Raw genomic sequence first — 27,533 nt, 5'->3', positions numbered from 1 at the left:
GGAGACTTTTTCCTGAAAAGCCTCTAGCTCTAGTCACCATCAACAGATGGTGAGGGAAAATGGCAAAAATAGGTACTATGATGGCGCATGTTTCTTAGGCAAAAGCTAAGACGACTAAATCGGAGGCGGGCCGGGACCTTCTAAGGCGCCTCCCTGCGGTTTTCCGAGAGTACGCTGCGCGCAACGGCTGTTGAGCGGTCTGGTGTGGGTGGGGTGGCCCTAAGTTAAAGGCTGGACGCGTACGCGACCTGTAGGGTTCACGTGTAAAGTGATTCGGCTGGGGCGAGAAGGAGACCCTTCCGCAGTGATGTGGGGCCTTCGTGTTCCTTGTGCGTGGCTCCAGGTGCGCCGCCTGACCCTTCATTCCCTTTGCTCCTTAGGGTCCTCACTTTGTCAGTTGTAGTTGGGGTGATGGAACGACCGCCCCCTAGGGCGGCTGTGGGAATCGAGAGGAAGCCTTGCCCATGGCGCTCCGTTTCCTTGCGTGGAGTCCGTAAAGGGGCATGGCCCACCTTGCACCCCAAAGTTCTCAAACTCGGGGAGCCAGCAGGTAAACAGAGTAATTCATGTGACCCAGGGCAGGAAAAATGACAGCCAGGTGCTTAAAAGAGTCAGGAGAGCGTGGGCCTGGGAGCCACGAAGCCTAGTTCAAGCCCACCCACCCCCACCCTACCCCCCGACCCTTGGCTTGAAATCATCCCACCGTGTCCTCATCCGTAGGATGGGGTGATGCTTGTCCTACCTCATTGGGCTGTTGTGAAGATTGAGATAATGCTTGTTCAGCGCTTGGCACATTATAGACCCTCAGTATATATTATCTGCTATTTTCCAGGCTGATCGCCCACCACTAGGCAGCCCACCATGTAACCTCTTCTCCCTCAGTCTGGCTTAAGAGTATTTGGAGGCGACCACCCTCTGGGAAGCTGGCAGATAACCAAAGAAGTCACTGGAGAAATGGACTCTACTTGGTGATTCTGTCTAAACATAAGAAAAAAATGTTATAGAGGGAAATTTTGAGTCTTTAAAGATAGGGCCTGGAATGGTTGGCAGTTGGTGATAATTACTCTTCGAATACAGCTGGTGGCTGTCAGCTCTTTCCTGCTTTTGGAGGACTTGAGGAAGTCACACCACCTTGTTATGTCAAAGTTTGTGTGCAGTCAGTGTTCCTTTTCACTCCCAGTTTTCTGTCATTCAGACTCGCTGCTTGGACATTTTGAAGGGTGGAGACTGGGGGATCTTTTATTTATTTTTAATTTCTCTTAAAATATATATATTTTGGGGCGCCTGGGTGGCTCAGTCGTTAAGCGTCTGCCTTCGGCTCAGGTCATGATCCCAGGGTCCTGGGATGGAGCCCCGCATCGGGCTCCCTGCTCGGCGGGAAGCCTGCTTCTCCCTCTCCCACTCCCCCTGCTTATGTTCGCTCTCTCGCTGTCTCTCTCTCTCTGTCAAAAAATAAAAATCTTTAAAAATATATATATATATTTTTAAGATTTTATTTATTTATTTTAGAGAGAGCCTGTGAGAGTGGGGGTGGGGGAAGGAGCAGAGGGGAAAGGAGGGGATGGAAAGAATCTCCAGCAAACTCCTCCCTGAGCACAGAGCTACACCATTTTGTACTCCCACCAACCCCGTATGAGGGCTCCAATTTCTTCAAATCCTTATCCACACGTGCTATTTTCTATTTTATTTCTATTATAGCCATCCTAATGGTTGTGAAGTAGTATCTCGTTGTGGTTTTGATTTGCATTTCCCTAATGATGTTGAGCATCTTTTCAGGTGCTTGTTGGCCATTTGTAGGTCTTTGTTTTGGAGAAATGTCTGTTCAAGTCTTTTGCCCATTTTAAAATTGGGTTGTCGTTTTGTTGCTGAGTTATAAGAGTTATTTATATATTATAGAGACCAAACTCAAGAAAGAAAAAAGAAACAAAAAATTTTCCCCAGATTTATTCTGGGGCACTCCTTCAATGCTTTTCCAGGTCATTTACAATTTTGCCTTAGCCTTCACTTCCTGTTTGCGCTGAGCCTAGAGATAAGCATGAGATGAAAGCTTAGGGTCTTCTCAGGTTTTTTCTGAGCATTTGTCCTGCCCTGGGCATGCACATTGCTTTCTAAATCCCCCAGTATATATGGGTGCTTCTGAATGCCCTAATTACCCAGAGAAACTCTCACCCCAGCTCTTCCAACTTTTGGCATGTCCATTGTTGTGAAAATTAATAAAAGGAAACCTCCTTTAGAATGAAATCAGGAGATAGAAGGGGGAGCTCTCACACCCTACCACTCATTGACAATTGCAGACCGCACCTGAAGAGATGTACCTTCCAAACTGATACTTTCCTACCTGACTACTACCTCAGCAGGAGGAAGAAAGGTTTTCTCCTCCTGGTAACAGCCCAGCCAATGAGAGACTGACACCACTCAACCAATGAAACATCACTACACTTCCAACTCCCAGCTTAGTCCAATGGATTTCTTGTTCATAACAGTCTTCCGGATTTCCCCTTTCCTCTATAAAAGTGTTCCTCTTGTTCTCCAGACCTGCCCATGCTTTTGCCGCAGCTAGCTTGTCCTCAGTTGCATTTCTCTGCTATTCCTGAGTAAGCTCATTTTTGCTGGTAAAATCACTGGTTAATGCTGTCCTCGATTATGATATTTTGCCCCAGGTGGCTGTGGGTTTTTCCCTTTGCCTTACAGTGTTTTCCAGGAATGCATTCTGAGTTCAACAGACAAGCACCTTGAGTCAGTGTCACAGGTAGCCCCCAGACATGTTAGAACAGACAAATGCCATACTGCCAACCTCAGCAACCGGCTGTGGGAGCCCCATACTGGGGACACAGGCTGCTGTCTTCAAGACCTCCACCACGCTGGGAAGGAGATGAGGAAAGGGTGGGGAAAACACCACAGAGCTTTCCTGCCATGTTCAAGTTTCCTTTTCATTTTGATTCGGTGTTCACTTGGTTGGCACAAACCTTTCCCTGTTTTCCAGAGTTCGGATAAACTTGATTCTGTGTTTGCTCAGTTCCTCGAAGTTTCTGTTTCTTGTTTCCTTCAATTAAACAAAAACTATCCCCTGTCCAGGTGTTCAACAAATACTTACTGAGTGTCTGACGCTGTGAATGAAACAGACTCTATGTCCTCATGGAGCTGCCATCCCAGTGGAGGAGGCAGATCATACACAAGCAAGTTCAGCACTAAGATGATTGCAGGTAGTTATGGGTACCACAGAGTAAATGTTAGGTGGTAGGTGGATGGCTCGTTTCACCTGGGTGGAGTCAGGGAAGACTTCCCTGAGGAGGCGGCATTGAATCTCAGACTGGAAGTAGAAGGGAGAGGAGGCAAGCAGAACCACGCTCTGGGGTCAGAAGGCACTCCGAGGGTTCCAGGGGCAGAAAGGAAGTAGAGTGTAGGGAGGGGAGTAGCCAGAGAAGAGACAGCAGCTACAAAGGCCACATCCTGTAGTGTCCATCTTCCCTTTGTACCATTGGCCTACAGTGGGCCTGGGGTTCTTACAACCACAGGGAGCTTACCGACTAGCTTCTCGAGGCCAGGAATCCCCTGCAATTATAACCAAAACATTCTGAGAGTGTGTGCTGGGCAGTCTTTGTGTGCCCTACCAGAGCCCTTTTCCACCCTTTCCTGCACTGCTCTGTGCCCCCTGGAAGCTGATCGCTACACAGCGGGTCAACTTAGCTGCCTTTTCCTCTCACATCCAGTTGGGTTTGGCCCTGGTAGGGAGATCTGAGGGCTGGAGGAGAGGAGGGTGTAGGTATATACATTCTGGCTCCCACTCTGTTGGTCTGCATGTCTCTACCAAAGCCTGCAACTTCAGTTCTCCACAAATTCCACAACTCCCTCCCTAGCAACTTTAGGCCCAGGCTGGTAATAACTTCCTGACCCCGGGGAGTCGCCATCCCTTGCTGATGTCCCTTCACCCTGCCCATGAGTCCTAGTTGTACCTCTTCTGGGTGCTATCTGTATGATGGCAGACTGATACAGGTAAGTGTGTTTGTTTTTCTGAATTCAAAATTCCAGGTTATAGATTCCTGCACCAGGTTAAATGCTGCCAGGATGAAGTCCTCACATTCATCCAAGGTCTTTCACGCATATTACCATGTCTACCTAGAATGTCCTTTCCTTTGTTTCCTTCTCAGGCTTATGGAGTCAGATAACTCCTCCTCCCAGAAGCCCTCCCCGAACCTGCAGAAGAAGCTAGGTTAAGAGCTCCCCTTGGTGACTGCCTCCATTAGAGCACTTCACCAACTGGACTCATTGTCTGCTTGTCTGACTCTCTAACCAAACTCTGAGCATCCTGAGGGCAGGAGTTTTTTTATTCCTCATGGTGTCCCTGGCACTCAGCACAGTTCCGAGCCCTTCGGGGAACTCAGTAAGCAGTTGGTGGAATAAATAAGCCAGGAATCTCTCTTAACTCTATCTTACACACCCAGGAGAGAGCAACAAAAATAGACTGAATATTTTTTGGCTTTCAGGTTAGACAATCAAGAAATAGTTGTGGTTCACTGTGTGCCAACCACTGGGGTAGGCATTGGGAAACTACAGGAGACACCACAGACCCACCCCTGCCCCCCTGGAAGGAAGAGAGCTGGATGATTTTGATAAATTCAAGCATGTTCTGTAAATCGCCATGACCTAATTTAGTGGATATTTACAGAATATTATATCAAGCAACTGCAGAGTATACTTTCATTTCAAGTGCATCCAGAATGTGGATCAAGATATGCTGGGCCATTAAACAAAGTATCAATAAATCTCAAGGGATTGAAAGTATATGGAGTGCATTCTCTGGCCACAAAGGAATTAAATAAAAAATCACTAACAATAAGCTATCAAGAAATCCCAAATGTTTGGAAATTGACATATTTCTAAATAATGTATGAGTCATAAAAAAATTCACAAGGGAAATAAAATATTTCTAACTTAGGCACAATATGTCAGAGTGTGTGAGATGCAGTTAAAGCAGTACTTAGAGGGAAATAGATAGCTTTAAATGCTTATGTTTGGAGATAAATTTTAAAATCAATGATCTAAGCTTCCATCTTGAGAAGCTAAGAAGAGCCAATGAGACATAAGGTAAATAGAAGAAAGAAAAAATAAAGATAAGACAAAAAGCAATGAAATCAAAAGCAGAAAATAGAAATAGCAAAGCCAAAAGCTAGTACTTTAAAAAGGTTAAGAAAACTGATTAACGGGCGCCTGGGTGGCTCAGTTGGTTAAGCGACTGCCTTCGGCTCAGGTCATGGTCCTGGAGTCCTGGGATCGAGTCCCACATCGGGCTCCCTGCTCGGCGGGGAGTCTGCTTCTCCCTCTGACCCTCCTCCCTCTCATGCTCTCTGTCTCTCATTCTCCCTCTCTCAAATAAAAACAACAACAACAACAACAAAAAACTCTGTGAATGGTGTGGAGAGCCTTGTAAAAAAAAAAAAAAGAAAGAAAACTGATTAACCCCTAGCAAGACTATTCAAGAAAAGAGAAAAAACACGTTACCATTGAAAGAGGGGACATCACCACAGACCCTACAGACATTAAAAGGATAATAAGGGAATATGAAGAGTTTTATACTGATAAGTTCTACAACTTAGATGAAAAAGACAAATTCTTTGAAAATATAAGCATGCTGGGGCGACTGGGTGGCTCAGTCGTTGAGCGTCTGCCTTCGGCTCAGGTCATGATCCTAGGGTCCTGGGATCAAGCCCCACACAGGGCTCCCTGCTTCGTGGGAAGCCTGCTTCTCCCTCTCCCACTCCCCTTGCTTGTGTTCCCTCTCTCGCTGTCTTTCTCTCTGTGTCAAATAAATAAAATCTTAAAAGAAAAAAGAAAATATAAGCATGCTAATTTCAATAAAAGAAAATTACAAGGCACTGTAGTATAATTCAGCAAGGGAATTTTTCTAAGTCCAGAGGGATCTGGAAGGATTTCCCAGAAGCGATTTTTAAGCTGACACCTGAAAGAGAAATGGAATCTTACCAGGTTAATAGAATTGTGTCCCAGGCAGCAGAGACAGTATGTGCAAAGGTCCTGACATTGGAATGAGCCTCGTGTATCCAAATAAAAAAAGTCCACCGTAATGGCCCTTTTTTGTTGTTTAGTGACCACACACCTACATCGTTTCCTGGTGTAAACCTCCAGGTGGACCTGCTTGACTTGAACAGAAATGCTGAGACCAAAGCAAACTTACTGGTAAGAGAGACCTTTGGAAGTTTCTGGGCTGTAAACGGGATGCAATTTATTCTGTAAACTATATCATTCCCTCAGTTTTGGAGCTAGTGTTCCCTTTCATGTGGATGGTGATGCTCCTGTGGCCTCACACTAGGAGCACTCACATCTCTCTAGCATTGCACTTCGTATGTATCATGAGTTCTATGGATCTAATACCTACAACTCTTAGCCCCATTCTACAGAGCAGCAAGCTGAGGCTTCAAAGATGGACCATGTTTTGCCTGGGGTGACAGAGGCCAAGCACTAACCTCTGTGCTCTACCCAACATATGTCTCAACTTTGGAACTGGTTGGACTGAGAGGTTTGCGTCTTGGGCATGGTTTTCCCAAAAAGCCCAGAGTCCCTTCCTCATGCCAGCCAGAAATTCTCTTCATAGGGAGAAAACACACACACACACACACACACACACACGCACGCAACCCTGACCATCGTAGCCAATGTGTCCCTCCTCCCATCTCTGCAGAACTGTGGCCACCAAGGTGCAGTGAGGTGCCAGGATCTGATGTGCATCTGTGGAAGGGGTGGGGAGAGGAGAGAGTCCCTTTTTGCAGCTGAGTGTGTGTGTGCAACTTCCTGCCAGTGAGGAAACATTCGTTCAAATCAGCCCTGGTTCTCCTTTCCCTGCTCTGGCTTCACAGGAGGAATTGGCCGTGAACTGTGGGCCGCGCTGGCCTCCGCCAGATTTCCTGGCCAAACTGAGGAGGAGAGATGCCCTGGACCGTCCTGCTCTTTACAGCCGGTGAGCCTGATGTTCCCCCTGCACCAGCCCCACCCCGCCCACCTGGCCTCTGCTCTGGGGGCAGAAAGCAGCACAGGGTTGCCTTCCCCAGGCACTGGAGAAGGCTGAACGTGGACAGATTTGCCCCAGAGCTTTGGAAATGCCCCAGGAGCATGGCTTTCTCTTAGTGAGCTCCTCATCACCCGCACATCAAGGATATCAGAAATCCCATCCCGCTGGGGTCAGCGGTGCCCACGCCCCATGACTCAGCCCTGCTTGGCTTCCACAGGCTGTTACCCTCAGGGCTGGGGAAATAGGAGGAGCTACTGGGGGGCAGGGGGGAAGCCGGGCAAAGGTCTAGAGGTCCGACAAGGAAAGGCTTGTGTAGACCTCACCTGAGCTAGACACTCTGCTCAGGATCCTGGGGGCAGCTGGGGAGACACGAGTACCTCCTATAGGAAACTGTACCCCCCAAATCCCAATTCCTGACAGCCCGGGAAACAGGAGCACCCCTTTGCTCTCTGCTCCTCCTGTTCTTTCCCTGGCTCATCCCCTCCAAGCCACCCTGGCCGCCTTGATGCCCCCACACCGCTTCCATCCTCCCAGCATCTGCCCGCGTGCTCTTCCCTCTGCTGGAATGCTCTCCCCTAGCTCCTCCTATGTCGCCTCTTCAGGGAAGCCCTCCATGGCCTCCCCAGCCAGCGCAGGCTTCCCATTACCCTGTCTGATGGGCTGCACCGTGCTTCTTGTCTCCTTGAGAACGTTAGCCCCCCGAGGCAGGCATGTCAATCTGTCCATCTCGTTCACATTCTGTCCCCAGCACCTAAAACAGGGCCTGGCATCAGGTGAGTGCTGTTGACTGAGTAGTAAGGGTATAATTGCATCGCTACGTAATAACCACTGCGATCATAATAAAATGATTCAAACGTAGTAACCCCCAACCAGGTGCCTAGTACCCGAACCCCTCAACATAGCAATGGGGTAGGGTCGGCTACCTACTTGTAAATAAAGACCAAGGCCCAGGGGGTTCAGCCACTTGCCCAAGGCCACAGAGCCAGTAAACGCCTCTGCTCTAACCACTCAGCCTGCCTCCCTTTTCCTGCATTGCAGGCTCCTTGGCAATCCCAGCGCCATCCATCCTGCTGGTGCCCCCACACCCCAGCAGCCAAGAAGACCCCATCCACATCACCTGCGTAGCCCCTGGGGGCTTCCCAGGGGCAAATTTCACACTGTACCGTGGTGGGCAGGTGGTCCAGCTCCTGCAGGCTCCTGCGGACCAGCTTGGGGTCACCTTCAACCTGAGTGGTGGTGGCAGGGAGGCTCCAGGGGGCACATTTTACTGCCGGTATGGTGTGCTAGGTGAGCACCAGCAGCCACAGCTGTCAGAGCTCAGCAAGCCCGTGCACGTCTCCTTCCCAGGTAAGACCCACCCACCGGCCCTCGCGGCCCACGGCTCCATTGGCTCACCTCTGAGCCTTTGCTCATGCTGTTCCCTCTGCTTGGAAGCCTTTGTGGGACGAACCAGGCCTCCCAACTGGCCAGGGCTCACTCACCTTTCCTCACTGAATTCTCACAGTCATCCCATGCGACGGGTTCAGCGATGACCCCCATTTTGCAGATAAGGAAACTGAGGCACAAGAGATGAGGGTGCTTGGCCAAGTCACACAGCTAGCAGGGCAGCAGAGCTGGGATTCCACGGGCTCCAGTATCCAGGCGTGAACCCTCCACACTCACTGCACCCCCCTCCCCGGCCACGTAACATTTGTGAGCACCTCCTATGCACCAGGCACTGTTCTTGGCCCTGCAGTTTCAGCAGTGAGTGAAACGATGTCCCTACCCTCCCCCAGCTGGCATTCTGAGGGGATGCAGACAGTTGAGAAGCAGGGAGTCCAAAAAATATTCAGTGTAGCCCGCAGGGGACAAATAAAGTGGCAGGGATGAAGTACCACCTGGTGAAGGGTGTCGTTTTAAATACAGAGGAGAGTGGCCCGGGAAAGCCTCTCTGAGGGAGCGACATTTGAGCAGAGACCTGAATGATGAGGAGGCAGCCATGTGGGTATCTGTGGTGAAAGGGTCCCAGGCAGAGGGAGCTGGCTGTGCAAAGGCCCTGAGGCTGGCATGTGTCTGGTGTGTTTGAGGAACACCAGGGTGCTCTGTAGGGCTGAAGCATAGTGAACAAGGAGAAAAGTTGGGGGAGAAAAAGGCACAGAGGTGGCAAGGAGGACCGTGCAGGGCCTTTGGCTGTATCAAGGACTTTGGCTCTTCGTCGAAGTGAGACAGAAAGCCTGGAAGGCTGATATTTTCCTGTGGTCTTTTCAGGACAGGAGGTTGGGTGTGGGCTCCAGGATCAAAGAGCAGTCTCCAGGTAGAGCCTCTACATCACCATCCATCAGAACTTTCCAGTTGCAAAGAAAGCTTTGTTGCCAGCAGAGGCCCCACTTAAAGAGAACTTTGTTGCTCGCAGAAGCGCCAGTGCCTTGAGGCGACAGAGCAGTCTGTGTCTGTGAGCTCCACCATCAAAGGCCCCTTCTCTCACCTTGGGCCTGTGGTCTCAGAGTACGGAGGGGACAACAGCCCTCCTGCCCCAGATGAATGAATGAACAAGGGCTGACAGTGTGAGAATATCAACTATGTGTCTGTTCCTTCCCCTTCCTGGCTTAACTCCTGATCCCCATGGGGATCAGGTCATCTCCTCCTGTCTCCCCTGAGAGATCCCCTCTCTCCAGGGAGGGGCAGCCAAATCCCTTACAGAGAAGTAAACTCTGAAGCTGGAGCTTTATGCTTTTGTGGCTGACTTCTGCATGGGTTCCAGGGTCTACCACGGGGCTGGGGGTGGATGTCATCTGACCCCCTCGTACGAGGCTGAAGCCAGCAGGACTCTCAGGCTGCAAGTAACTGGAAACTTAACTCAAATTGGCTTCAGCAACAAAAGAGAATGTGTTGGTTTGCCAAACTGAAGTCAGTCTGCAGGGCTAACTTCAGGCATGGCTGGATCCAGGTGCTCAAAGATGTCGGGAATTATTTGCCCTCTCTCGGCTCTGCTTTCTTGTGTCTTATTCTCAGGCAGGACCTCCTCTTCATGGTGTCAAAATTGTGCCTAGCAGCTCCAGATAGATATCCTACCAGCTTTGTAATGCTGGCCAGAGGAGTAATCCTCTCTTCCCAGTAGTCTAGCCAAGTCTCAGAATTAGCTCTCATTAGTTCATCTTTGGCCCCATGCCCATCCCTGAACCAATCACCATGACTGGGGGGTGAGGAATATGCTAATTGACCGGTCACGGTCACAGGTTTGCCAGATCCCCAGGGTCCAGCTACACCCAGGTCAAATGGTTGGGCAGTATGCAGGGGAGGGCTGGTTCCCCAAAGGTAATCTGGAGGAATGACAGGTGTCCCACCTTCACCCTGCACCCCACAACTCCATAACCTGCCCGCCTCTTTCTCTCATGTTCCTCTAGTGCCCACTTGGATACTGGCACTCTCCTTGAGCCTGGCTGGAGCCCTCCTTCTCCTTGCTGGGCTGGTGGTCGTTGCCGTGGTGGTCAGGAAAGGTAACAGAAGGCAGAGACAGGCATAGCCCAGAGGCTGCCAGTGTGCGACCGCTGGGACGTGTAAATGAACCCCCAACCACACCCATTTTTTAGGAGCACAGAGGCACACAGCTGGGGAGGTCTTACTCCAAGACTTAGCAGTAAAAAATCTTCCAGAAGTGCAATGTTGGTGGTGGGGCTGGGGAAGTAGATATATATTTTTTTAAGTTACAAAATATATATAACACAAAGTTTCACATTTTAACCCTTAATTTTTAAGTGTCCAGTTTGGCAGCATTGGGTACATTCACTTTGTTATGCAACCATTACCACCATCCATCTCCAGAACTTTGTCATCTGCCCCAACTGAAACTCTGTCCCCTTTAAACACTAACTCTCCATTCCTCCTCCCCCAGCTCCTGTCAATCACTGAAATTGACAACAAAAAACAAAACAAAACAATATTAGGGGGCACCTGGCTGACTCAGTCGGGAGAGCATGCAGCTCTTGATCTCGGGGTTGTGAGTTCGAGTCCCATGTTGGGTGTGGAGATCACTTAAAAATAAAATCTTGGGGGAAAAAAACATTTTTTTTACATGCTTGTTTGAAGCTTTTACCAATACACATTACTCATGTAGCTGGGGGTTGGGGAGGATTTCGCCATAGCTCTCCTGTTGAGTGGCACATTTGCCAGAGGAGAAGGCAAGGTTGGGTCAACAAATGTATGAGGGAGCCTTTGGAGTCTTTTTTGTTTTGTTTTGTTTTTGCAACTAGGATGCAACCATGACCAAGATCTAATAAATGCTTACTTATTTTTTTTGTTCCCAGTTAAAGTAAAAAATTTGCAGAAGAAAAGGTGAGACCGTTTCTGGAGATCCTCAGCGGGCGGTTTGGGGGAAAGAAATACCAAATGGGGGGTGTGGGGCAGAAGTTCCTGATGGATGTTAAGAACTCTGAGACCTGGCCTGGTTCTGGGGACAGAAGGGCACTTCCCGTGCTGGGTGGGGGTCTCCGTTCCAAACAGCACCCACTGGTTGGGAGGGCTGCTTAAGAGGAATAGGTGCCATTCATAAAGCACCTAGGGTATGGGGAGCACTGTGCTAGGAGACTGCAGCTGGAGTCCACGGCAGCTAAGCTGGCATTGTAAGTAGCCCCATTTTATAGACAAGCAGACTGAGGCTCAACTTAGTCACACAGGGAGCAAGTGGCTGCGTCGTCCTCACATCCCTTAACCAATGACTGCCCCAAATGGTTGTAATACTCTAGAAAGTCACAGTTGGGAGAGGTGAGTGGCACCCTCTGGGGCGGTGCAGTGCCCAACTTGTAGCCTGTAGGCAGTGGCCCCGGCCTCAGTTTCTCCCCTCTGAGAGGGGTGGACACTCCACTGCCTGGTGGCATAGAGCTAGCCTCAGCCCCAGGGATCGAATCCCGACTTCACCTGGCAGTGGGGCTCCTGCAAGAGAATTTCCATCTGCGGGGACTCAGGGAGGATGCAAAGGCAGGTGGGGAGTAAAGGCCAAGTTTGGAACCAGGGCTTCCCAGAACAATCCTCCAGCCTGAGAGCAGCAAGTCATCACTCTCCCAAATCCCTTTGTAGAGAACGAGAATCCTGCTGGGTCCAGATCAACTTCGCCACCACAGGTGTGTATCTTCTTACTCCTATCCCCTGCCAGGGCAGGCTCACCCCCTCAAAACTCTAGCAGGTCTCATTACTTGCTACTGAACCTCTTCTGAGGTCGCTCACTTCCCTTAGGGTCAAGAACACACCCTCCCGTCCTCCCACCGCTAGGTTTCACCTCTCACCTTCTCTCTTCGCCTCATCCTCCGGCCTTCCGCGCACTCTGACCTCTGCCTACAACATTCTTCCTCCCTCTGGTCTTGGTCTAAAGGCCACCTTCTCTGGGAAGCCTTCCCTGACTGCCTAGACAGGCGGTGTGTTTCTACTTACCTGCCTTCAGCACCCTATCATTCTTCTTACCCCTCGGGAGAAAAACACAAGTGTGTATGTAATACTCGCCTCCAGTGCTGGACGCTCAGGTCCACGGGGGACGGACTGCCTGGCACTGTCCTTAAATGGAGCCCCCTTTGTGATCCAGAACGTGTCATCCTGAAGGATTCCACCAGGGGGCGAGGGGCAGCCAGTCTGTGCCGCATGATGCTCCGGAAGGGGCCCGAAGCAGAGAAATTCCATTCTCTGTACTTCTTTCACTGTTCCACACTTTTTTTTTTTTTTAAGATTATTTATTTGAGAGAGAAAGAGAGAGAGCACAAGCAGGGGAAGCAGCAGGTAGAGGGAGAAGCGGACTCCCCACTGAGCCAGGAGCCCCACTTCGGCTCGATTCCAGGACCCTGGGATCATGACCTGAGCGGAAGGCAGACGCTTACCCAACTGAGCCACCCAGGCGCTCCCACTGTTCCACACTTTTATTGAGCACCTACTATGTGCTAACATTTGCAGGGGCGTCCCTCAATGACCAAGACAGGTGGTCTTTGCCCACAAGCCCATACTGCAGTGGGGGAACAGCCCAGGGCCGGCAGGACCCTGTCTGAAGTGAGGAGGGCGGTCCCGGGAGGAAATGGTGTTTAAGCAGAGATCGGCAGGAGCAGAGTAGGGGGGCGAAGAGTAGGCGATTGGGGGAGAGCCTGGGGTGGTGGAAGAGCTGAGAGGTGCTCCTGAAAGTGGGAGTTGAGAGGAGAAACCCATTTATCAGAGGGCTGCGAGAGGCCCCTGGGGGAAGGCTCTGGGCAGAAAAAGGACACCCTTCAATTTACAGCTGGGAACGGTTCACCCTGCGGAATGCGCTGGAAGGGAGGGAAGCATGCTGGGAAATGGGTCCCAAGCCCTTCCTCACGGTTGACTTGAGGCCTGTGGCTCTGGGGGGAGCGCCCCCAGAGGGCAGTGAGCAGGGATTTTATACTGGCGCTTGGCTTTCTTTTCTCTATTTCAGATATGACCTTTGATAACTCTCTGTTTGCCATCTCCATGGTAAGTCATTGCATTTCTTGGTCCCGATTTTCTGCTGACTGTCCTAACCTCCGGGAGACCACCATCAGGCTGGGCCGACCTGATGTCTCCGAGCTTGGGGGGGCGGGGGGGGGGCGGTGCTGGGAAAAGCCCAGAATCACTGAGCAGGGATTTGTTTGTGAGCTGAGAGTTGGCTCTGGAAATTGTCAGGGGATGGGAGGCAGCCATGTCCAGGCCGTCGGGTGGCAATGGGCAGGATCCCCGGGCCACCTTTGCCCTCAGTGGGGCCAACCCTATAGAATGGTGACAGGGGACTCAGGGTGACCCGGTGGGGTCACGTGCTTTGTAACAGTCTGATGCAAACTGTAGTTCCCTCCTGGTAAAGAAAAACCTGTTTTTATGTTCAGTTTCAGGGACTTCAGTTTAAATATCCAAGTTCTGCGTTTCTCTTTCAGTGGGGAGGGTCTCATCACATTCTGCCCCTTTGCAAGAGGTTTTGTTCTCCCAGATCACACGGTGTTGGGGAGGAGATTCGAACCTGGTCTATGGGACTCCTCTGCACAGCTGCATCTTGGGTAGATGATGATGATGATGATGATGATGATGATGAATTATTATTATTTTATTAAGTTAGAGATAGATGAGCCTTGGAAACCATGGATCAAGGAAATGTTCATCCGGCTCCTCTCCAGAGTAGGGGACAGGTTTGGGGTGCAGGTGGCCCCCCTCGAGGTGGCCTCCGATGTCCCATTTGGACAAGTGGGCACTTTGGGACTGCAGTCAAGGAGCCGGGTGGGGAGTCCGGTGTGCCTAGGGCATCATAATGGGGGAGGATTGGGCTGGTTCAACACATCCTTCCTGGGCATTGGGACAAGAACAGGACAAGGCCTTTAATTCTTCAGAGCTTTCTAATTTCTACGGGGGGTGTGGTAGACAGACGATGCCACATGGGGTAGGAGTGAGAGGGAAGCTCACTTCTCCCTTAGATGGGAGAGCCAGGAAGTCTCAGAGATGGCCAACAAGCAGGGGATAGCTACGGAAGATTGCCCCAGGCTCGGGACACGTTCTTGGCACCGTCTAGTATAACAGGAGTGGAGCCGAGTGAAGAGTCGAGGGGAGCCCCGCGGAGAACTTTGATTGTTGCCCCAAGTGTGATGGGAGCCATGGAGGGTTCCAAGCAAGGGAGAGAGGTGACCGATTCAGGTGCTCACCCGCGCCCTCTGGCGGCTGCGGGGAGGACAGACTTGGGGGGCGTGGGCCGACCGGAATGTGAGGGTGTATTCCGGGGGTGGGGAGTAGTTACCCGGGCAGAGGCGACTGTGCTGGTCCAGGCAAGCTAAGGGGTAGGCGGTAGGTGGTTTGGTCCAGCGTGTTGGCAGCGGAGGTGGAAGAAGCGAACAGATGCAGGTCAGATCGATTCAGGGGACAGGAAACACCGCACTGATTTTGGGTTGGATGATGGGCGGAAGGAGAGGCGGAGGGAGGCGCGTGGGAGTCCTGGGGAACAGCAGGCGTGGGGGGACCACCTTACCCGGCGATGCCCAAGGGCAGGTGCAGATGCGCATCTGGAGTTCTGGAGAGAGGAGCAAGGAAATTTAAACTGTATACGAATGTGGGAAGGAAGGAGCTTGGCCCCGCTGGCCAGTTCAGCCCTGGGCGGTCTCAGTTCCGGGAACAAATCCTGTGCTGTTAAGAAAAAAAAAACCCGGGCGCCTGGGTGGCTCAGATGGTTGAGCGTCTGCCTTCGGCTCAGGTCATGATCTCAGGGTCCTGGGATCGAGTCCCGCATCGGGCTCCCTGCTCCTTGGGAGCCTGCTTCTCCCTCTGCCTCTCTCTCTCTCTGTCTCTCATGAATAAATAAATAAAATTAAAAAAAAAAAAAAAAAAAGAAAAAAAAAACCCAAATCCGGCAGGCAGGGCAAATATTCTAAAACTTTCTGTGAGAAGACGTGCTGCTCAAGGCACTACCCTGGGGATTTTTCCTTTTTCCCTTTTTTAAAAAAAGACATTTAAAATGAAACAAGTGGAAACAGTCAAGGAGAAAAATTTAAAAAGTATCTTAGTCCTTGTGACTATATATGTGTTTATTTTTTTTTTTTAATTAAAAAAACCTGGGGCACCTGGGTGGCTAGTCGTTAAGCGTCTGCTTTCAGCTCAGGTCATGGTCCCAGGGTCCTGGGATCGAGCCCCACATCAGGCTCCCTGCTCTGCGGGAAGCCTGCTTCTCCCTCTCTCGCTCCCCCTGCTTGTGTTCCCTCTCTCGCTGTGTCTCTCTCTCAAGTAAATAAATAAAATCTTTAAAAAAAACAAACCAAAAACACCTGGCCGGGGGCGGGGGGGCACCTGGCTGGCTCAGTGGGTAGAGCATGTGACTCAATCTCAGGGTCGAGAGTTCAAGCCCCATGTTGGCAATGGAGCCTACTTAAAAAAATTTTTTTTAAATATGAAATACATCCATATGTCAAAATTATATATCCAGTAAAGCATTCTTCTGTCACTAACCCCTGTTCACTCACTGGTCTCCTCCTCCACACACACAGATAGCCACCAGCATTAGGAGCTTCTTGGAAATGCAAGCAAAAGTGGAAATAAGGGGTGTATACCTTCACCCTTTCTAACATTGTCTAACACAAATGATAGTATGCTATCCACAGTATCATGCTTCCTTTCCTTCACAGTAAATTCTAATGGGATCTTTTCTAGGTGTTTCTTTTTTCCCCCATCATGGTAAAATATCCGTAACATAAAATTGACCATTTTTTTTTTTAAGATTTTATTTATTTATTTGAGACAGAGAGAATGAGAGACAGAGAGCACGAGAGGGAGGAGGGTCAGAGGGAGAAGCAGACTCCCTGCCAAGCAGGGAGCCCGATGCGGGACTCGATTCCGGGACTCCAGGATCATGACCTGAGCCGAAGGCAGTCGCTTAACCAACTGAGCCACCCAGGCGCCCCAAAATTGACCATTTTTAAGTGTCCAGTTCAGTGGCATTAAGTACATTTACCTCGTGCAACCATCACCACCATCTAGCTCCAGAACTTCATCTTGCAAAAGAAACTCTGTCCCCACTGTATACTAACTTCTCATTCTTTTTTTTTTTTTTAAGATTTTATTTATTTATTTGACAGATAGATACATAGCAAGAGAGGGAACACAAGCAGGGGGAGTGGGAGAGGGAGAAGCAGGTTTCCTGCCGAGCAGGGAGCCTGAGGCGGGGCTCGATCAGGACCCTGGGATCATGACCTGAGCCGAAGGCAGACGCTTAACGACTGAACCACCCAGGCGCCCCCTAACTTCTCATTCTTAACAAACCCCAGCCCCTGGCACCCAGCATGTGCCTTTCTCTCTCTGTGGATTTGTGTATTCTGGACATTTTATGTAGAAATGATGCCATATAATGTTCATCCTTTTGTGTCTGGCTTTAAAAAAATATATTTATTTGAGAGAGAGAGAGAGCGCGAGAGAGCACAAACAGGGGGGAGGGGCAGAGGGAGAGGGAGAAGCAGCATTGAGCAGGAAGTCCCACGCGGAGGTCCATCCCGGATCAGGACCTGAGCCGAAGGCAGATGCTTAACCTACTGAGCCACCCAAGCGCCCCATGTGCCTGGCTTATTTCATTTAGCATAATGTGTTCAAGGTTTGTTCATGTTGTAGCAGGTGTCAGAATTTTATTCTTGTTGAAGGCTGAATAGTATTGCATTGCATTTATATACCACTTTTTAAAAAAAGATTTTATTTATTTATTTGACAGGGAGAGACACAGCGAGAGAGGGAACACAAGCAGGGGGAGTGGGAGAGGGAGAAGCAGGCTTCCCGCCGAGCAGGGAGCCCGATGCGGGGCTCGATCCCAGGACCCTGAGATCATGACCTGAGCTGAAGGCAGATGCTTAACGACTGAGCCACCCAGGCGCCCCTATATACCACATTTTATCTGTTCATCTGTTGATGGACACTCAGTTGTTTCCACCTTTTGGATATAATGAATAGTGCTGCTATGAACATGGGTGTGTAAATATCTGTTTGAGTCCCTGCTTTCAATTCTAGTTTCTTTTTGAAGCATTAGAAGCTGTGCTGTTGGCTGAAATAAAAGTGAAGCAGCTAATCGTTCTCCAGCTTGTATTGTGTTACCCTACTGAGGGTCTGATATTCACTTTCTATGCCTTATGAAGTGGGGTTGACATTTTTTAAATTTTTTAGATTTTGTTTATTTGAGAGAGTGCACATGTGTGAGCAGGGGAAGGGGCAGAGGGAGAGAAAATCTCAAGCAGACTCCCCGCTGAGCGGGGAGCTGGACGCGGGGCTGGATCCTAGTCCCCGAGATCATGATCTTAGCCAAAATCAAAAATGAGGCACAGAACCGGCGGGGCCACCCAGGTGCCCCAATATATATATATATGTATTTTTTTTAAGTAGACAAAGACACTGAAGCTAATTATGGGCCTTACTGGGATGGTCCAGCTAGGGAGGTGAAGGACTGGGGTGGAACCCCAGCCTGCTCTCACCCACCAAACTTCAGTTTTATCAAGTTCATCTCTTCTTGACTGCAATTTGGGGCAGGAGCGTCCATGGTGGAGGAGAGGGTAGACTTTTGAAGCAGGTTTTGTGGGAGCCCAGAACAGGGCGACAAGGTGGGGGAGGGGAAGAGATAATGGTGATAACTTTGTTCACTTAACTATTAGTGCTTGCTACGTGCCAGACACTTGATCTGTTTAATTCCTTTAGGTTTTGTAGCAACTCTAGGAGGGGTATATGAGCATTCTCCGCATTGCGCAAAAGGGAAAAATAAGGCTCAGAGGGGTTAAGTTACTCAGTTGGACAAGGTGGAGCTGAGATTTGAACCCACGCTGTCTGCTTCCCTTCTCAGCATACAGAAAGGCAGGAGGACAGAGGGCAGGATCTGGGTCCTGAAGCTGTGGGGTGGTGTATGGGGGTGAAATGAGACCTGATGGACTGAGGGAGTCTCAGACTCAGAATGTAGGGAGACCCTAGGTCCTGAAACCTCAAATCACCCTGTTCTCTGTTTTTCCTCCATGGACAAAGAAAATGAACCCAGAAGAAGATGCAGCTACTCTGGATGCTTTCTCAGGCGCCGCCGAGACACCTGGCAACTCTGGGCCCCGGAAAAGGCCCACCTCCACATCATCCTCGCCTGAGCCCCCTGAATTCAGCACTTTCCGGGCCTGCCAGTGAGGCTGAGGATCGGGGGCCCCTCTATGTCTGTGCACTCTCCATTCAGCCCCCTCTCTTGAGGGCCTGAAGTCCCTCCTGCTACTTTGGGGTTTCTGGCTGCCGCTTTTTCAGGGAATTGACAGGGGAGATGAAGGGAATCCTTGGCCTTGGGACCTTCCTTACAGAAAAGCAGGAGTAAGCAGAGGGGGCACAGACATTGTCCTGGAGGTTGGACAGAAAGCAGGAAGACTCTTGTTGACTTCCCAGCTTCTCAGACCACGTGGGAAGGAGATGTTAGGATCTCTGTGGCCCCCAATTGGGCCATAAGAGGTCTGAGTCCTCCACATACCCCTCCAATGTCCTCCTCCCCTTTCCACATCTGACTTGACCAACCCAACTGGGTTTTTGGAGCATAGGGTACCTGGGGGTATGTTCTGTAAGTCTGTCCTGCTGGCATGCCTAAGTTATTAATTATAACACGTGTTGAGCTGTTCCCACGGCCTCTATGGAGTGTAATCCTTCAAGCCCAGGATTTCTGGGGTCTAATCACTGGATGCCTAGGGGGAGGGGAGAGGTACCCCTCAGGTGCATGCATTCAAGGGAGTATATGGGGAAGCCGGTGGGGGTACAGGAGGGGGGACAGTGTCACGTGGTGTTTGCTAAAGTCCTTGCATTGGTGAGTATAGTAAGTGGAATGATGGGGGCGTCAATGAGGAGGTCAGAGAAGAGTGGGAGCTAGAGAAGGTGGGAAGCCCCGCAATCCTTTTTGTACCCTCTAGAAGAGAATGACGCCCTGAAGCAGTGACAGGGGGAAGATAGGTGTGTGTGTGTGTGTGTGTGTGCATGTGCGTGTGCACGCGCCCCCCTGTAGAAAGGGGCACTTGACCCTGCTCTGCAGGATTCATTGGTCAGTCATCGCGGGGGGGGGGGGGAAGGGAGGGGCTAAGGGAGGGGCCGAGAGAGAGGGATCCTAGAATTTTTTGTAGGGGAATAGATGGCCAAGGATGGAGGAGGAGGGCAATGGGGGGAGGGGGCGGAGACGATGGGGAAAGAGATAAGGAGAGGCTGAGTGCTAGGAGAGGGGACCTTCCAACGGATTCAAGTCGAGGGCAGAGGCTGAGCCCCTCCTCAAACTGATTTTCCTTTCTGGAGGGCTGGGGGGGGGGGGGGGCACAGGCTGGGGGCGTGTCCCGGGACCTGGCCCCGCCCCTCGCGCAGGCCCTCCCTGAGAGCCCGGCGCCTCACAAAGCGACATCCAGTGGGAGGGAGCAGGACGGGTACAGGGGCGGGGCCTCGTCGTAGCTGGACCCCGCCCCCCGCGTGCCTCCTCACAAAGCGGGGCAGGGCCAAGGGGCGGAGCTCAGCCGCAGACGAGCGTCGGAGCCTTCGGGCGTCAGACCCGCCTCCACCTTTCCGGGTAGGGGAGCCGCCTCACAAAACGCGACCGTTTGTGCGGGGCGTGGCCCAGGGCGTGTCCACGAGGCCGAGCACCGCCGCCCCTGTCCCCTCCCTCCCCACGTCTCGGCTCTGGCACCGCGGTACAAAGCGTGGCCTTTCGAGCAGCGCCGGGCTGGGGGGCGGGACCCAGGCCCAGGGGCGTGTCCGCGCGGCCGAGCACCGCCCCCCGGCTCACGCCCCGGCCCCAGCGTTCGTGGGCCGCGGAACCACCTCACAAAGCCGCGACCGTTCGCGCGGGGCGGGGCGGCCCCGTCCCCCCGCATCCTCCCTCCCGGTGCCCTAGGCGGCCAGCAGGGGGCGCTGCGCCACGGGGCCGGGCCTCGGCGGCAGTGGTGGCGAGGCGGAGCGTGGCCGGCAGGCGGCGCTGCCCGGCTCGGCCTTGGCCTCGGCCTGCGCGTCGGCAGCGGCGGCGGCGGCGGCGGCAGCGGCGGCGGCCTGGGCCCGGGCGCGGCGGCGGCGGCGGCGGCGGCGGCGGCGGCGGCGGGGCCTGGAGCCGGATCTAAGATGGCAGCGGCGGCGGCGGCGGCGGGGCCGGGCACCGGCGGCGCAGGGGCGGCGGTCCCGGGCGGCGCGGGGCCCTGCGCGGCCGTGTCCGTGTTCCCCGGCGCCCGCCTCCTCACCATCGGCGACGCGAACGGCGAGATCCAGCGGCACGCGGAGCAGCAGGCGCTGCGCCTCGAGGTGCGCGCCGGCCCGGACGCGGCGGGCATCGCCCTCTACAGCCGTGAGTGCGGGGCCTCGGGGCTGGGCTGAGCGCGGGGGCTGCCCACGAGGCCGGCCGGGCGGGGGACCCGGGGCGGGAGGGACGCGGCCGCAGCTAGGGGCCCCGGGCCCCGAGGGTGAGGGGCCCTGAGCCGTGGGGGCCCGGTGTGGGGTCCGTGGCGCCGGGCCGAGGGAGCTGGGAGTGGGGGGCCGCCCGAGTGAGGGCAGTGGAGGAACGATGTCAAGGGGCAGAGGGAAAAGAGGGCGTGCGTGGTGGCCAGAGGTGAGGTGCCGGGAGTACGGTGGGAAGCGGGAAATGGGGGAGTGAGGGCCCTGAGATTGGGCGGGGGTGGGCAGGAAGTGGGGTCCGACCCGGGAAGGTGAATTCGTAGCCGGGGGTGGGGGTGGGGGGTTGGGGGCTGGGTGGGAGGGAAGGGGGCCTGGGGTATGGGAGAGGTGGGAGTCCCCGGGGCGGGTGTGGCCGCCCTAGGGGAGGGAGGGAGGGGTGTGGGCAGCCTTTGGACATCTCTCGGGGCTCCCAGGACTGCTAAGGACAGTTGGAAAGTGGTGCCCGGCCTGGGGTGGCCTGGAGGACCTGGTTCCACCCATCGGGAGCGTTTTGGCGTTCTGGATCCCCGTGTGGGAAACTTCTAGACCTGGGGAGAGGGCCCCTGCCCGGGTGGTGCGAGCCGCTGGATGTGCTCCTGGTGGAAACGTGGAAGGGTAGGGCTCCTTCTTGATGTCCGGCTCCGAAGTAAGAGGTAACACAGCCTCCGCCCTCGCCACGGTCCTCCGATCTTTCTTTTTGGGGATGTGAGAAGCTCGTTACATTTTCAGAAGCTAGTTTCAAAACTGACATTTCAGTGGAAAAAAAAAAATCACAAATGTGTTTGCCAAGGCCCCTGAGTCTTTGTAGTTCATCCTTTTTCTTTCTCTGTTACTCTTTTTTAATCTGTTCTGGTTCCTGACTGCTTGTTCACATTTTGCTATTCTGTTTCATTCAGCTTTGTCTCAGGGTTTCTTGCACTGATGCTCTGGGCGCCGCGGAGGACGCCTTTCCTGGCTTTGGCCTGCGTGAATTTTTTTTTGCCACTTTGGGAAGGGGGTGGGCCAAAGGAAAGTATCTAGAGCAGTTGGTTCACACAGGGTTCTCCCTGCACCTCTACTTGGAACACCCAGACTTGTGGAGTTGTGCCTCCCTCCCAAGTATCACAGCTCTTTTTACTGGGGCAGAGCTGGGTTTTCTGGGACCAAATGAGCGGAGAGAAGGGTTTCCCAGGTGGGCGTCAGAACTCAGGACAGGCACTTAAGCTCTATCTTAAGTTCAGCAGGATCTCCCAGATGATAAGCATGGCCATTCGTTTGGCAAGCATTAATAAAGAATAAAGATGAGCAGCGTTTCTCCAACTAGGGTCCCGGGGCTAATCCTCAAGGCAGTTCCAGGACAGTTGGTTTTTCTTTTGTAAATAACTTCTTTTGATTTTTGGACAGTTTTTGATTTATAGAATTATTGGGGACATAGTACAGAGAGTGCTGATATAGTCCACACCTGGTGTCTTCTTTTTTTTTTTTAAGATTTTATTTATTTATTTATTTGAGAGAGAGAGAGAGAGAGCACGCACTAACAGCCGGAGGAGCTGCAGGCTCCAATGTGGGACTCGATCCCGGGACCCTGGGATCATGACCTGAGCCAAAGGCAGACTCAACCAACTGAGCCACCCAGGCGTCCCCCCACACCTGGTGTCTCCTAAGCTTAACACCTTCCTCCAGGAGAGTTTTTACATTCTGTGTTTCTGTGTTGTGGGTAATCTCGATGTTGTTACTAGTTATAAAGATAACATTGTCTTTTAGAAGTAATTCGTAACTGAGGCATTTGTGAAAGGGGGAAAGTCCGCATTTCTCAGATTGAGATCCTCAGTCAGGGATGATACAGTCTCAGGGGTCTGAAAGAATGTTTCCCCCTTGATGCTCAAGTCACATTGATGTGGGGCTGAGAACCTGGGTTCTGGAGTCAGCCAGAACCCTGGTTTTGTTCGTTCCTCAGGGCTGCCATGCCACACGTGATGGCTTAAAACAAAAGGAATATATTCTCTTACAGTTCAAGGCCAGAAGTCTGAAATCAAGGTGTTGGGAGGGTCACACATCTTCCGGAGGCCCTGGAAGAGAATCTCTTCCTACCTCGAGCAGCTTCTTCTGGATCTAGGCCTTGCTTGGCTTTTGTCAACAGAACTCCAGTCTCTGTCTCTGTCTTCACATGGCCTCCCCTCTGTGTCTCTTTGTCTTTACTATAAGAAAAGCCCTCTCACTGGATTTAGGGCTCACTCTAAATCCAGAACAATTTTATCTTTGAGAGCCCTAAGGGGGTGGTTAGGGCTCGGACATATATTTTCAGGGTCTGCTACATGGACTAGATCCGTGCCCTACTAGTATCTGTCTTTGTGCCTCAGTGTGTTTATCGGTAGAATGGGGGTAATAGCAGGACTTTGTGGCATATCATGTGTTTGCTCAATAAACTAATACTTTTTTGGTGGTAGCACCTGCTCCCATTACAGGCTGGGCCTGGCGGTGACCTCAGACTTGGCTGGGTCATTGTGCAGGGTGAAGCAGAACTGGTTCCTGAGCAGGCATGGAGAGGGGGGCGCACAGGGAGGGGTCGCTCTGAAGTGTCCCGGGGGAGTGTAGAGTACCAGGGCTGAGGTGTGGGGGTGCACCCTGCTCCTGGATCTGCGAGCAGGCCTGGCCCTCCGGGTGTAGACTGCTAGCCCGCAGTCCCTTGGAGAAAGTCAAAGATGGTCCAGCCACTGTGAGGATGTGCGGGGATGCGGCGGCTGGGTGGACCAGGGGCACTTGGGGCCTGCTAGGAGCTTTAGGCCTTGTCTTGGGATGAGCTTCCTTCCCTGGCCTCCACATTTTCCAGTCTGGACCCTTCTGGGACCTGATTGCTTTGGCCAGATGAGAAGGTGGCAGAAGCCCTGTTCTGCTCACCGGTCTCTGGTGAGGCAGGGTCCTGTGAGCTACGTGTGATTTCAGACCCCCTGGGATTCAAATCTGTGTGTGGGTAGGGACAGGGAGGTTGGCCAAGACCCGAATCTCCCCCTGCTCAGGTGGGAGGTGAGCCTGAGGTATGCTTGGGTGCTGGCAAGGGTTCTGAACGCGGGGTCTGACTGGCGTGGGTCACTGGCTGTGAGGCCTTGAATGAGCCACTTCGCCTCCCTGAGCCTGTTTCCTCACCTCCAGCTGCACCTGCCGGGGCGCAGCCTCGCTTTCCCCCTCAGCAACGGGAATGATACCACTTGGGGCCCAGAAATTTGGGTGAAGCGGACCATGGGAGTGCGGAGCAGGGATATCTCGTGGTAAACAGTAAATATTCCTATAGAAGTTATCGACGACGGCGTGGGTATTGGTATGGAGTGATGAAGAGCTGGCTTTTCTAGGAGGGAGCCTCTTATGCTGCAGGGCCGTCCAGCTGCCGCCTCGCACCCCTGGCAGAGAGAAGAGGGACCCCGCGGCTGCAGCTTCCACCTCAGGTCGGGGTGCGGGGTGGGGCTGGGGAGATGGGTGTGGGTAGCCGACATACAACCCTGTTCCTTGACTTCGACACCCTCCCACGTGAGAAAGATGACAGCTGCAGAAGGCCCTGTCCCTGTCACCCTGCAGTGAACGATAACCCTCCCCACCCCTCCTCGCTGTTTGAAGTCACCCTGGCCTGTGTCCATGGCAGTGGCTAAATGGCAGCTACCAAACCAGGCCGTTTTCCCTGGGCAGAGGTGCAGACGTCCCGGGCCTTGAGGAAGCTTTGGCAAGGCCGCGGGAGTTCTTGGATGCAGGGAGCCCTCCCTTTGAAAGGAGGCAGCTTCTCGGGAAGCCCGTTGTGGGGCGGCCAAGGCAGAGAGCAGAACAGACTCTCAGTTCCTCAGGCCCACGGGTCCTTTCTGGAGATGACTGTGTCACTTTTCTTTCTTGGTCAGTGTGAGTCAGTTTGCCTGGTTCTGTGGACTCTCCCCGCCCCCTTGGCTAGGAAGCGATGTACAGCCGGACTGGTTCTGATAGGGGCTACGTTTCAGTTTGTGGGGGGCGTGCCAGGGTGTGGAAACCCCAGAGAAAAAACCCCTTGTAAAAACAAGGTGGAGAATGGCCTGCTGCCATAGACCCGGAGCTCTTGTGACTTCCTCCAGTCACAGTCGTATGGTAGCCCCCTGGCAGCTGGGGGGGGGGGGGGGAGGGACAGAAGAGTTTGTCACGTGCCCAGGCTCTAGGACCTTCAGTGTCAAGCTGGAGTGACACCCCAGGAAGTTAGTAACACCGGAGGGGCATTCCCATTCCAGTGGTGCCCATAAGATGCTCCTGCGTGCTGTCATTGTATTGAACGTTTACCGGGTACCGAGCTCTGCGTGAACCTGTGTGGACAGACTCAAATGTTTGACCTTGGGGGCAGCTGGGGAGAGGATAAGAGCATAAATTAGGGTCTATGGGCAGACGATGGTCTGTGAGCCAGAGCAGGCCTGTGGCCCCTGTTTAAACCACGAAAGGGAGCTTTGTATGTTTCTGAAGGATCTATTAAAAAACCCCCAACAACTGAAGTAAGAATATTTAATGACAGTCTCGCAAAACCTAAAATGTTAACTTTGCTGGCCCTTGACAGAAAAAGCTTGTGGACCCCTGGGAGAAATGAACGAAGCAGGCAGGAGGAGAAGGGAATACGGTGGGAACTTGACCCCAGCCCGGCTCACCAGATCTTTTAAGAGAAGCTGAAAAGCCTTTCTTTGGGTACATCTGTTTGTTTTGATTGTGGAGTGTCCTGATCACTCAGGCCCCATAGAGTACACTTTCTGGACTCTGGGCCAGTTAGACTGACAGGTGTGGCCGTTGCTCTGTGTTATTGCTTAGAATAGTTCTGGGAGGTCAGGGACACTACTCCCATTTGATTGGTGGAAAAACGGGTGAAAGGGCTTGACCAGGTGACGTGGCTAGGCCGGCAGGGGAGCTGGCTTTCAAGGTCGTGGCTGTTGGACCTACTCATTGTTTTACTGCAGAATGGTTCAGTGAAAAAAGGTGGTCAGGATTCCATTTATTCATGCATAACAGAGATCCAGAGTGGCGGTAGCTTAAACAACAGGACATTTTATTTATTGTGCTCACGCTAAAGTCCGGAGGGTGGCAGATCAGGGCTGGTGTGGAGGCTTTGCTTCCGGAATTCCTTGGGCCCAGGTCCTTCCAGCTAACCCCCCCCTTCCACCATTTCTAGGGTGAGGTCCTGTCCTCGTGGATCAACATGGCAGCTGGGGTCCAGCTATTACCCTGGCGTCCAGACAGCAGGATAAAGGAAGGGACAAAGGTGCCGAGGGCATGGGCCAGGTGTCTGTTAAGGAGAGTTCACAGAAGCTGGCTCTGGGCGCTTCTGCTTTCATCCCATTGGCTAGAATGGGCAGTTGCGGAGCCACCGCTAGCTGCAAGGGAGGCTGGGAAATGTAGTCTGTAGTCTGAGCGGTCCGCTGAGCTCAGCTCAGCTAATTTCAGGGTTTCTCTTTCTGTAGGAGAGAGGACAGACACTGGGAGACGGTCAGTCACCTTGGCCACAGTAGGTAGGATGTGGACGTAGCCAGAGTTGGGAAGGGTGTTCCTGGTTTATGGAGGGCTCAAGTGGGGGTGGGGGGCAGCAGCCTGGTGTGGGGCAAAGGGGTCTCTCTGAAGAATGGAGGGACCAAAGCGGGGGTAGCAAGGTTAGGTCCAAGTGATGTTTTACAAACGACAGGGCCTTTTCTGTATATGATCAGGAGCTGCCCACCATTTTCCCTGGAGGGGCCTACATGATAAAATGTTATTTCTGAAGACTACTGTGGCAGCAGGTTGCAGAGTATGGGAGCAGGGAGAGAGGGCCCTGTGGAAGCTTCCAGACTAGAGAATGCAACAGGAATGTAACTGAATAGTTTCACCTTAGCCTGCCCCAGAAGTGTGTCAGAGGCCCAGAAGTTGTGTTATGGAATAGAAGGTGAACTCTGCCCAGGGCAAAGGCCATGACCCACCGCCAGGGGTTGTGAATGACCTGCTCTCAGGTTTGCTTCCCCCTATGTGGTTGAAATGAAAGGAGACCCCCCGCTATTTTTTAAATTGTGTGAATTCACGTCAAAATCTGACTCTGTACTTGTGAAACCTCAGAAGGGCTGGCGGGCCCGGGCCTACGTGCCCCGAGGCAGAGCTGGAGAGCGGTGCCACCTTTGGGAGGGGCATGCTGCCCCAATTTGCCCGAAGTCCCCCTCCCCCCTTCCTGCTTGTCACTGCCCCAGCACAGAGACTTCGTGCCAGTAGCCATTTGTCCTTCCACTTGCAGTGGTTTGTTTCTTAAAATAGAGAGGCATTTCTGTGAACCCAGGCTGCCCTCGGGTGTGGGAAAATGTCCCTTACCCTTAGCCGGCACCCTCCTTCGGCCCCTGGCCCCTTCCTCTGGGCATCTGAGTTGGAGCCCCATGGGGGTGGGGGGCTGTTACCTCAAGTCCTAAGCTGATCTGGCTTCCAGTCCCAGGTCCCGCCCACTGCCCACCTCCCAGCCCCCCTTCCTCCTCTCTACCTGCCCAAAGCCCCTCCTTGGCCATTTGGAAACCCAGAAGTTCTGAAAGCCTAGCTTGCTGCTCCTTTGACAGCAAAACCTAACCTGACCCAAACTCTTAGGTTGGCAAAATCCCACCTGAGCTGCCACATGGGGCTCTTTACAATCTCTGTGCATCCAATTTAGTATGAGTGTTCACACCTTTTGGGGTTGTGGGGG

The 27,533-nt window shown here is 52.6% G+C and overlaps 2 protein-coding genes across 6 annotated transcripts in view; both read left to right on the top strand.

The window, feature by feature from the left end:
* Positions 1 to 83: 83 nt before the first annotated feature.
* CUNH19orf38 (chromosome unknown C19orf38 homolog) lies at positions 84 to 19,468 on the top strand. Of its 3 annotated transcripts, XM_045863004.3 has the most exons (9): positions 84 to 343; positions 6,102 to 6,192; positions 6,870 to 6,970; positions 8,060 to 8,368; positions 10,405 to 10,497; positions 11,305 to 11,332; positions 12,074 to 12,117; positions 13,425 to 13,462; positions 18,482 to 19,466. In XM_045863004.3, exons 3-9 carry the CDS (start codon positions 6,940 to 6,942, stop codon positions 18,629 to 18,631), a joined length of 693 nt encoding a protein of 230 aa, XP_045718960.2. In that variant the 5' UTR covers positions 84 to 343; positions 6,102 to 6,192; positions 6,870 to 6,939; the 3' UTR covers positions 18,632 to 19,466. The 3 variants fall into 3 exon arrangements, with proteins under 3 accessions (XP_045718960.2, XP_064427221.1, XP_064427224.1); XM_064571151.1 differs by lacking the exons at positions 84 to 343; positions 13,425 to 13,462 and having other exon boundaries at positions 1,534 to 6,192; positions 18,482 to 18,610; XM_064571154.1 differs by lacking the exons at positions 84 to 343; positions 10,405 to 10,497 and having other exon boundaries at positions 1,552 to 6,192; positions 18,482 to 19,468.
* A 1,067-nt stretch (positions 19,469 to 20,535) lies between these two features.
* Positions 20,536 to 27,533, top strand: part of CARM1 (coactivator associated arginine methyltransferase 1) — a 40,514-nt gene continuing 33,516 nt past the window's right edge. For 2 of the 3 annotated variants that reach the window (XM_045863000.3, XM_045862999.3), the window contains exon 1: positions 20,537 to 20,792. In XM_045863000.3, coding sequence (XP_045718956.1) covers positions 20,573 to 20,792 — 220 coding nt within the window. In that variant the 5' untranslated portion in view covers positions 20,537 to 20,572. Of the gene's footprint in view, positions 20,793 to 27,533 lie in introns of all 3 variants that reach the window. The other variant, XM_064570946.1, reaches the window with a different exon arrangement.

The sequence above is a fragment of the Mirounga angustirostris genome, unplaced genomic scaffold (assembly GCF_029215605.1).
Source record: "Mirounga angustirostris isolate CCGP_5_RB_7025 unplaced genomic scaffold, mMirAng1.0.hap1 SCAF_1, whole genome shotgun sequence".
NCBI lineage: Eukaryota > Metazoa > Chordata > Mammalia > Carnivora > Phocidae > Mirounga > Mirounga angustirostris.
The sequence above is the reverse complement of the archived record's forward strand: the minus strand, read 5'-3'. Positions and strand labels throughout refer to the sequence as shown.

What these genes read in the sequence shown, in the direction of transcription:
- CUNH19orf38 (XM_045863004.3), top strand. Translation starts at nt 6,940, where the DNA reads ATGCCCTGGACCGTCCTGCTCTTTACAGCCG. An exon ending in CGTGCACGTCTCCTTCCCAG is followed by an intron (nt 8,369 to 10,404) that starts GTAAGACCCACC and finishes ATGTTCCTCTAG; the next exon opens with TGCCCACTTGGATACTGGCA. An exon ending in AAAAATTTGCAGAAGAAAAG is followed by an intron (nt 11,333 to 12,073) that starts GTGAGACCGTTT and finishes ATCCCTTTGTAG; the next exon opens with AGAACGAGAATCCTGCTGGG.